Source organism: Euphorbia lathyris, chromosome 2 (assembly GCF_963576675.1).
Source record: "Euphorbia lathyris chromosome 2, ddEupLath1.1, whole genome shotgun sequence".
NCBI classification, from domain to species: Eukaryota; Viridiplantae; Streptophyta; class Magnoliopsida; order Malpighiales; family Euphorbiaceae; genus Euphorbia; species Euphorbia lathyris.
In genome coordinates this window covers 126,869,541-126,880,399 of record NC_088911.1, presented here as the reverse complement: position 1 = coordinate 126,880,399, position 10,859 = coordinate 126,869,541, and the positions used below count along the sequence as shown (strand labels likewise).

The 10,859-nt window shown below is 33.5% G+C and overlaps 1 protein-coding gene across 1 annotated transcript; it reads left to right on the top strand.

Annotated features, from left to right (window-relative positions):
* Window positions 1-6,462: 6,462 nt before the first annotated feature.
* On the top strand, window positions 6,463-10,178 carry LOC136219878 (probable prolyl 4-hydroxylase 4). Its single transcript, XM_066007453.1, has 7 exons — window positions 6,463-6,760; window positions 6,873-6,930; window positions 7,011-7,115; window positions 7,536-7,593; window positions 8,853-9,028; window positions 9,436-9,505; window positions 9,609-10,178. The coding sequence occupies exons 1-7, from the start codon at window positions 6,621-6,623 to the stop codon at window positions 9,902-9,904; spliced, it is 903 nt and encodes a 300-aa protein (XP_065863525.1). The 5' UTR covers window positions 6,463-6,620; the 3' UTR covers window positions 9,905-10,178.
* Window positions 10,179-10,859: the final 681 nt, after the last annotated feature.

The window sequence follows — 10,859 nt, the reverse complement described above, 5'->3', positions numbered from 1 at the left end:
AATAATATGGCTTTAAGTGCTTAATTTGTCCCAAAGTTATTTTCGAAGATAAATTTTATCCTTGTGATATAAAACAATACCAGCTCAGTTTACCCTTTCCATAAGCAAATACTCTGATGAATCAAAATCTGTCTGTAATTAGCGAACGTCTTTAAATATGACAAAATCCAGCTAAAATCTCGATACAATAAGCGTAAAATTGATTGACACGATTGTGATATTTCAGGGTTGTGATGCATCAATGTTGCTGGATTCAACAAGCAACAACATGGCAGAAAAAACAACAATCCCAAACCAGTCACTGGGAGGATTTGAAGAAATAGACGAAGTGAAGATGAAATTAGAGAAGGAATGTCCTGGTGTTGTTTCTTGTGCTGATATTCTTGCTTTGGCTGCTAGAGATTCTGTTTCCTTCCAGGTTATTAATTTTCTTAATCAAACATATTAATTTCAAATTAATAGACTCTTTCATTTAGCATTAACTTTATGTTTAATTAATTGCAGTTTAAAAAGGAACTTTGGGAAGTGGTAACAGGAAGAAGAGATGGATCGATTTTGAGGCAATCAGAAGCTCTAAACAACATTCCTTCTCCTTTCTTCAATTTTACTCAGCTCAAGCAATCTTTTGCTAATAAAGGACTTACTGTTCATGACCTTGTCGTTTTATCTGGTACTATCACATATACACACTACTTTAATCAAATCAAATTATGAGCGGATTTTGCTAGCAGTCAGTTGATTAGGTTGAATGCCAGAAAGCTAGGGTTTTATAAACCTGTTGATTGATTCTGCTAATACCAGAGATATAGGAATAAAAAGATTACGTTTTTTTGTAGCTAATAATTGATTCCACGCACGAATAACCTATTAGAAAATTTCAAAATTCAACAAAATATTGGTAATTTGAAAAATATCAATTTCATTACCTTACACTAATAACAAGCATTTAATAGAATCATAAAAGAATTAGGAAAATAGAATCCTAATTAGAAAAGAAAACTAAAAAGGTAAATAATTTATTAGTCACTACTTTTTGATGTAATACATTACTGTTTAGTCCCTTATTTTGAAAGACATATTATAATATATTTTTGTCACTGTTAATTCTTTGGTTATTTGTCCAATTATTTTATATTTTTAACCAATCATATCTTAACTTTGAGAACAGTTATATTGCGAGATAAGATGACATTATTTGTCTCTTATTTTCTATCATCTTGTTTATGCAGAAGATAACAGTTAAAAATCTGAAAAAAATAGATAGAATTACCAAAAAAGTTAACAGTGACAAAATATATGGACTTTATAACGTGTTTTTCAAAATAGGATCGAACTAAACAGTGTGTTAGGGGAAGAAAGGAGAACTAATAAATTATTTACCCAAACTAAAAATGAAAAATATAAATTAATTAAAAAATAACACTAAATCACAATTTGTGGAGCCCTAAAGGATCGAATTTGCTTAATATATTCGGGTTTGGATTTGGAGGCTTAGGTGATACCAACCTTGTTGGGATTCCTGAGTCTTTTTCCTTTGTCCCTCATTTTCAATAAAAAAAAAAGATCGAATTTGCTAGCTGGATCCATAGCAAAGCTATGAGTTTTGACATTTTGTCCATTTCCAATCAAAATAGGTTTTGAAAACACAAAAATCCGATGAATTTACGGATTTGCTCGAATCTTCGACCACGTCTGAATGATTAATTAATGTTAAACATCAAATAATCTACAGGTGGACACACAATTGGTGTAGGCCATTGCAATTTCTTCAGCAACAGGCTATACAATTTCACAGGAAAAGGAGATCAAGACCCATCTCTTAACCCTACCTATGCTGCTGCTTGAAAAACTCAATGCCCAAATTTAGCAGATAACACAACAATAGTACCAATGGACCCTCCTAGCCCCTTGTCCTTCGACAATTCCTATTACAACATCCTTAAACAAAACAAAGGTCTTTTCACATCTGATGCTGCTCTTCTTACTAACAAAGGTTCTTCCAATATTGTTGCTGAGTTGCTCGATTCGGGCAAGTTTTTCACCGAGTTCGCTCAGTCTATGAAGAGGATGGGAGCTGTTCAAGTTCTTACTGGTACTGCTGGAAAGATTAGCAGACTGCTTAATTAATTAATTAATTAGCAAGTGTTTAATTCGTTATCCATTAATGTTTTTCTTTCTTTTACTTGCAAAGGTTTTTTTTCCTTTTCCATTTTTTGTGTGGTTTTGAGTTTGTGACATTATTGTCTAATTATATGTAATTTGTCTACAAATGTTTATTTGTTTTCACATTTCAAAATATTTAAATACATGTTCTCTAAAAAAATATATATATTTAAATACATGCCTTATGTAATTTTGTTTACTATTTTAATTTTGGGCCTTGTATTGTTTGAAATGTCCTTAAATAAAAAACTCAAATATAATGAAGCTTTTATATGAAAATATAAAATTATAACTAAATCATATTAATAAAATGAATTTTAAATATGTCATTTTTTTATGCATATCAAATATGATTTTACACTATATTTTAAAAAATATATCCTAAACTTATAATTATAAATTTTAATTCTTAAAATATATTAAAAAGAATGATTTATTTAATTTGACATAATTTAAATTGTTACTTTTGTAGATAATTAAAAAAATATATTTCAAGTGTAAATTTCCCTATAATGAATATATATTCAGAAATAATTAACTAATTAATTATATAAAATATTAATTTCAAATGTTGACAGATAGGTCTCAAACAAGCGAAAAATTGATGACTAAATTTTTCCTTCTTTAGTTTTCATCATATTTTTATAGAAAGAAAAACAATATTGCTATATTATTTAGTTAACTATTTCTGGATACACCATCAAGGACATGGTTCAAGTGGTTAAGGTATTGGACCAACTTAACCATCCAATGAGGAATCGAATCCTAGAAAATAGAAATGCAGTTGTGATTAAAATACATGATGGGAGCATTTTGCCTTCTGAGAGAACTAATCTTAAAAGGTTAATTAATTTTGCGGGATAGGGAATGCATCCCTTTCTAGTAGGAGGGGAGGAAACACTAATATGCAAAAACAAACGTTGCCCTTTCAAGATGTTTGTTACACTTTTCGGTATATCCATGATCATATAATAATTGAAATTAGAAAAGAGATCAGAACTTACTGATGAAGAGAAGAGCTAAACACCCCAACACAATAAAATGCTTGCCAGCCAACATCTCTGTATTTTCAATAATTTAAATGATATTAAGTTAAGATTTTGAAACTTTGGTATTGTCTTATATTATATATGTGTGTTTGAATACATTATCGGATTAGAGTTAGAAAACATAAATATACTTCCTTGTTACGATTTTGAATGACGTCAGCTAACTTTTCATCTCCAGACAAGAGCGATGGAGATACAGGGGAAGCGGAAGAACAGGGAGAGCGAGGCAACAAAAAAGTAAAGGGATCAGAAGGCAAAGCGTCGGCAAGCACTTCATGCATACCGGAACCGCAAGGATCTCCGGTGAGAAAGAAGGTACTCTCCTTCAAGGAAACATTACTGGGTAAATCAGGTGAGGATGAGATGGAAACGGAAAATATAGAAGAGTCAGAGAGAAGAGAGGGCAACGAATTCCAGTTCCCATATGAACCTTGTTCCGACAGCGAGGATGAGGATGGCGAAGACGAGAGATGCCCAACTGTCCATTTTTCTGCGGATGAGAAACAAATCCTTTGGCAACCCTAGAAAAGAACTCATATTGTCAAAGTCCTAGGAAAGAAAATCGGATATGCTTATCTGTACAACAAGCTAAAATCCTTCTAGGATAAAGCTGGGTATGTGGAATTGGTGGACCTCAACCATGATTTTTACTTAGCTAAGTTCTCCAAAGATGAAGATTATGTTGCAGCGTTTACTAGGGGTCCTTGGATAATTGCAGACCATATAGTTACAACCAGACCATGGCAACCAATTTCAATCCGCTGGAGGACAATATATCAAAAATCCTAGCATGGGTATGTTTCCCTGAACTCCCAATTGAATACTATAATCTTGTATCTCTCATGAAAATTGGCAACCTAGCGGGAGATGCACGTTATGTCGATAAAAGCTCGTCCAAAGGTCTTCGAGGCAAATATGCTCGAGTTTGCGTGGAACTGGATCTATCCAGACCTCTTATAGCAAAATACAAAATGAAGAGGAAAATCTACAGAGTTGAGTTGGGCCTGGGCCTGACCGTTCTAAATCAGCAATAACCAAATAATGAAACCCATCCACCCACAACTCTAATATCATAATAGTTTGCCAAAAAGTTAACCAAAGGTATACCATTGGCCTCCATCACCAACCAACAAATTAACCCAAGAACCCCCCTATGCACAAAGATAGCAAAATTAAAGGACTTGCCATGCCTTTAACCAAGGAGAAATTGAAGGAGAGGGCAACAGTAGCTGCAAACACTTGACAGATAAAAAAGCTCACGGTCGTCTTCCAACAAGAATTCAGCCAATGTTCCTTGAAGGGATCGATATCGTTTTGGACTCAGGCACCTCAGCAGGACAGATCGAACAAGCCAAAAGCAGGGATATAGCTCCTCACCCATCTGAAGGGGGGCGAATTGTCTCCAAACGACTGTACTAGCCGTTTAGGTTGTCTATTTCTTTCCAATTTAATCAGTTTTATTAATGCGATTGATGTGTTGGAATATCAGAGGAGCAGCCAGTATGAATAATCTCCTCCATCTACATGACTTGATTAAACAGCATCAATCGGTAATGTTTGCTCTTCTTGAGACTAAAGTTACTGGGGAAAAGGTGAATAAAATTGTATCAAGGTTTCGAAAGTGGGTATATTGTAAGGCAGAAACAAGAAGCAGAGCATGGGGAATTTGGCTGTTCTGGAAGAAAGGGGCTATTGTTTTTAAACTACCGGTCAGAAAAACAATTTATCCATGGTCAAGTCACTTGTATGGACAATTCTAACTTGTAAATAAATCTAATATTTAAAAATTTATTTTATTATGAATCTCTATCTTTTTAGAAGAAGTATAAGTTTTTTTTTTTTTTTGCGTGAAATGTCATTCTAGTTTTTAATAAAAATAAAAATCTATAGACTTGGATAGATAGAGAGAAAAAAATAAAAAGTAGGCTTAATGCTTCTCCAGTCCCCTTAACTTGTTCAAATTGTTCATTTTACCCCTCCAACTCATCGAGGGTCCTATTTACCCCCTTAACTGCATAAAAATGGTATTTCTCACCCCCTTAACTTGTTCAAATTTATCATTTTACTCATTCTCAGCTCATCGAATATCTTATTTACTCCTTTAACTTCATAAAAGTGGTATTTCTCATCACTTATGATCCTATTTACCCTTTTAACTCCATAAAAATTGTATTTCTTGTCCTTTTATAGTAGTAAAAAAGTTGAAAAAAGAAAAAACGAATAAAAAAATACAAATAACAAGAACATTAATATAAACAAGTTAAATACATTATATGTAGGGATAATGTACCAAAATAGGCCTATGATTTTTGGGAAAGTATCAATTTAGATTCCACTTACAAAATAGCATAAATATAGGTTTAACGTTTAAATTTTTTTTTATCAATTTAGGCTTCGATAACAGATTGTAAGGGGTGAAAAATACCACTTTTATAGAGTTAATGGGAGGTAAATAGAACATTCTATGAGTTGGGAGATTAAATGGACAAGTTGAGGGGGTGAGAAATACCACTTTTATGGAGTTAAAGGGGTAAATAGGACATCCGATGACTTGAGGGGGTAAAGTGACCAATTTGGACAAGTTAAGGGTGCTGGAGAAGCATTAGGCCTAAAAAGTAATTACAGAAATTTCTTCCAAGCTCGATTTTATCCTCTTTCATTTCGCGAGTTCCAGCATTAGAATCGTCAAATCGATCTTCTCCCCTAATACCAAAATCTATTTCTAGCAGATTCTTACAAGCTTAATTTCCAGCTTAAAAAAACTTAGTGTAAATCAATTTGTGTAATTTCTTTTTACTTTTTACTTTCTCTCCCTAATCAATAAAGTTATTTTTTATTATTTGTAAGTGAAAATGTCCATGTCAACAAACCGTTAAAGGCTCGTGTTGTCAAACTCGATGAAAAAGTTAAATAAATATCATATTTATAACATAATCAATGATCAAATATTCAATGTGTAGAAATAATTGATCAAGAGACTTGATCTTTAAAACAAATAAAGTTAAGAGGATTAATTATGCTTCTTTGTTAAAGGATTAAGGAGCACAGATTTGGATATTACGTACTGTTTGAAATATATTATTCACAAAAAATGTCATTGAACTTTTCAAATAATTTATAATTTCTTTTAGAAAGTAATTGAAATCTCTTATTTTAATTTTTCAAAATAAGTAAATTTTTCATTTCATTATAATGAAACTTTTCAAATCAGGTGTTAAATTATATTTCCAATAATTCATAAAAAACGCTGCCGTTCTTGGTTCGTTGACTAGCTATTAGATCTTCAGGAGATTGAACTGAGGCAATGGCAGTTAGCAAGTCACCATTCACAACTCGCGATCGCAACTCGCGTCACCATTGAAAATTATCATTGTTTTTGTTGAATTTATCTCTCGGTAGCCAGCTGCAATGGCTGCTATGATCAATTCTCTCCAATTCATTTTTCTACTCTCGATCTCTTTGATCATTCATAAATCTACCTCTTACCCAGCTACTTCTAGTTCAATCATTGACCCTGCCAAAGTCAGACAAGTATCATGGAAGCCCAGGTTTGCGTCTCCTTTCCAGTTCTTTTATTTCAATTGAATTTTCTACCCTCCGTTTGGTTGCCGAGAAAATTCTGTTACAGGAAAACGATAATTGAATCTCGAGAATTTGCAGGGCATTTGTTTATCAAGGTTTTCTTACGGACTTGGAATGCGACCACTTGATCTCTCTGGTCAGTGTGCGTTTAAAGTTCTTATTAATTCCATTCAATTTAACTTGATGCGATTGGATTGATTTTCTTCGATGTTTCAGGCTAAATCGGAACTTAAGAGATCAGCTGTAGCGGATAATTTAAGTGGCCAGAGTACGCTTAGCGAAGTTCGAACCAGCTCTGGGATGTTTATCTCCAAAGCAAAGGTTTCTTGTTTGTTTGTCTAATTCTTTCTATTTGCAATTATAAGCATTATATAATTTCTTGTGTGTATGTCAGTATCTGTGTGTATTCTAAATCGTATTATTGGCTTTTAGGGTTAACGGATTTGCAGCTGTTATTAGTCTGTGATTCAGTTTTCTGTATGAGGAGTTAAATAATTCACTTCTTAATCAGCAGGAGTGAATCATTATATTTCGTTTCTTGCTTCTCTCCCTGGTCTCATGTAGTTGGAATATGCTTTATTCTATCTCAGTATTCTGTTGAGTTATTGATAATTATGTGGAAGGGAGATCAGGGGGTAAGGCATAAACAATATATTGATGAGTATGTCATAGCTTATTTTCTATTGATGACCGAAAGATCAAAGGTTGCATGCATAATATACTATGTATTCCCTTTTGTAGGATCCAATTGTTTCAGGTGTAGAGGAGAAAATTGCAACATGGACCTTTCTTCCAAAAGGTTTGAAAGTTAGTTTAATTGCTGTGTGATTAAAAGTTGTATGTCACTTCTATGTTTCAGTACTGCCATAAAATTCAAATACAGACCTTTTCTTTTACTCATCAATGCCTCAAACATTTTTCTTTATTTTTTCCCCTTTTGGTGCCCTACTTAACTTAATGAAGCCTTGATCAAAAGACAAAAGCCTATCCATTTTGCCATTAGAAATTGACAAAAACATTGTATATTGTCATACCTGGGGACATGGAACATTATTATGTACATTCTGCAAAAAAAATTGTAAATTGTCCCTTCTATTGTTGCATCATTTTTTTTGAAAGGTTTATTGTTGCATCATTATGCCTGGTAGATTTGAAATTTCAAATAATGCACAATTTGGATATGAATGATGAAAGATAATTTATGATTATCAGTTTCATAGGGATTTTATGATCAAAATTAGGTATGAGCCTTGAATGATCTTGATATTGCCATGTGAAACTTGATCCATAAATGAAGACCCTTTGCTTACTTTGTATCTGAGTTGTCAGATGCGTTTAACAAAAGAAATGGTACAGTTTAGAAGTTGAGATAGCAAATGAATAAATCCATTTATCAAAAAGATATGCAACATAGAAGAAAAAAATTCTAAATGAGCCTCAAGTTGAATATTTGGCTTTAACTCTAATTATTGAATCTTGTTAAAGTTTCGTTCCTCCACAAATTTCAAAGTAGCGTAGACATTGAAGGTGTAATAACCCCTGGAAACATTTCCTTTTCTACAATTGCAAGGCCTCATGCGTTTAGAATGATAGTACTCATGGAAACATGTCCATACTTCATTGTTCCTCTCCCTCACCCCCACCCCAAAAAGTAATAACAAATTATAAAATAAAACAACAGCATAGAAAATAGAACCGAGGAAGGTGTGTTTGTTCCATTAAATTCATTAAGGTTGAAATTTTTAAGAAACTTCTGATGTAATTATAAGTGTGGTATTTTGCTTTAGACATGGTGAGACAAAACGTAAAAAATACTTAAATATGGAATTACTCTTGATTTGATAGTGGTGTATTCTACCAACTATTTGTTTTGCCTAATTCACAGACTAAAGGTTCTCAGATACCTGAAATTCTTTTTGATGTCCATACTATAATTCGTTGGAAATATTTTTGGAAATTCAGGTTCCCAAAATAATTGACTGAGAGTCAACTTTTAGATCATTTGTGTGTATTATAATATATGCACTGATGTGTATTTTTCCTGATCATCTTTTACAGAAAATGGGGAAGACATTCAAGTTTTGAGATATGAACATGGCCAGAAATATGATCCCCACTACGATTACTTTGTCGACAAGGTTAATATTGCCCGTGGTGGACACCGCATGGCAACTGTGCTCATGTACCTTAGTGATGTGGGAAAAGGCGGGGAAACTGTGTTCCCCAATGCTGAGGTTACTACAATGCCTTGCTAAAGTTTTGTCTGTAGCATATGCTAAAGTTTTGTCTGTAGTAGCATTGTTTTGTCTGTAGCATATGCTAAAGTTTTCCTAGAATTTCATTGTTTCATGGAGGGTAAGCAATGGTTTTATCTCCTTATGGTATCTTTTCTAGTATCAGAATTGCCTCTTAGATATGGAATTTTGTGAAGCAATTAGGATATTTCGAACTTGGGATTTGATAGTTTTTGAAGGTTTATAATATATATATGGGTCGACTTCTTGAAGAGGTAATTAATGATCAAACTGAAAATGGTGTTTCCAGATTTTAGGGAGTGAGGGTGGAATTGTTAACACTTGATTGCCGCCTCTAAATTAAACCAAATAAGACATCTTTTCATTTAACAAACAACTTGAAACAGGAAGCTCCACGCCGGAAAGCTACTCAAATTGAAGAAGACTTCTCTGAATGCGCGAAGAAGGGAATTGCAGGTGAGCCAACTGACTAAACAATTGTTTCTGTGAATCACTTTCTGTGGGGTGCATTTGAGTTTGACATGTTTTTGGTGTCTTACCCTTGCATCGGAATACGTAGTGAAACCACGAAAAGGGGATGCCCTCCTGTTCTTTAGTCTCCATCCAAATGCAGTTCCAGACCCGATCAGTCTTCACGGTGGATGTCCAGTGATTGAAGGCGAGAAATGGTCTGCCACAAAGTGGATTCATGTGGACTCATTCGACAAGAAATTGAATGCTGGTGGAAACTGCACTGATCTGAACGAGAGTTGCGAAAGGTGGGCTGCCCTCGGGGAATGCAGCAATAACAAAGAGTACATGGTAGGAACAGCAGCAGTTCCTGGGTACTGTAGGAGGAGTTGTAAGGTATGTTAGCATCATTGCTTTATCCCTTTCCACACAGAGCATCTTTGTTGTATTACATTTCACATGTATTAATCTTTTTGGTGGATTGTATAATTTAAGTTTTTCTTTTTTTTAAATGATAATCTCACTGCTCTTGCAAGGTTATGAATTTTGTGTTTTTGACCCAGCTGTAATCAGTTTTCCATTTACTGGCAATCCTCTCATAGTTAGGCCAGTTCTTTTGCCACTTCAATTATAAACAGATGTGCTTGTTAAGGAATAAAGAAAAATACTATTACATTAAGATCATATTTAGTTATATACTTTTCTATTTGTTCAAACACCACATTGTACCAAATTTTACAAAATCCCAGATTAAGAATTACCTGGGAATGATACTATCATACTAGTTACCTTCCTCGCTTTCTTTTTGCACTTCTTGGCTAATGATAGGGGTGTTCAGATGGGCTGGTGGGTTGTAAACATATCGTGTTGATCTACTTTTATGCGATCTGTTAAGAATCAATCTTGACATCAACACATTTAATAAATGAGTTGACATGACATAAAATAATATTGTCACAATTTTTAATTATTACTATTTGTTTATTATTTTTACTATTTTTTTTTGGATAAAGAAGATTGGTTACCTTTTGGCACCAATAGAAACTAGAAAGTAAGGATGCTCTTCTTCATTCATTGCCCCTGCGACATTTCCACCCAAAACATGCTATGCTCTTCCCACCATTCATTTATTAGTGAGCATTTTTTCAATTTCTTCATAAGAATAATAAATAACTTGTCCCTACTTATCCTTATGTTAAGTATCTGGGACAAAAAAGATTTCAAAGCTGCTATTCATTGTTTCCAACCGTTTGCAACTTCCATATGTGGCAGATAAAGATGTTTGTTTTTTTTTTTTTTTTATATGTTCACTTGGCACACATAGTTGTCACGTGATTATTATGTTACATAAAATACTATG

Coding starts and splice junctions, on each gene's coding strand:
- LOC136219878 (XM_066007453.1), top strand. CDS start 6,621: ATGGCTGCTATGATCAATTCTCTCCAATTCATTTTTCTACTCTCGATC. Junction 7,594..8,852: donor ATGGACCTTTCTTCCAAAAG/GTTTGAAAGTTA, acceptor CATCTTTTACAG/AAAATGGGGAAGACATTCAA. Junction 9,029..9,435: donor CTGTGTTCCCCAATGCTGAG/GTTACTACAATG, acceptor AACTTGAAACAG/GAAGCTCCACGCCGGAAAGC.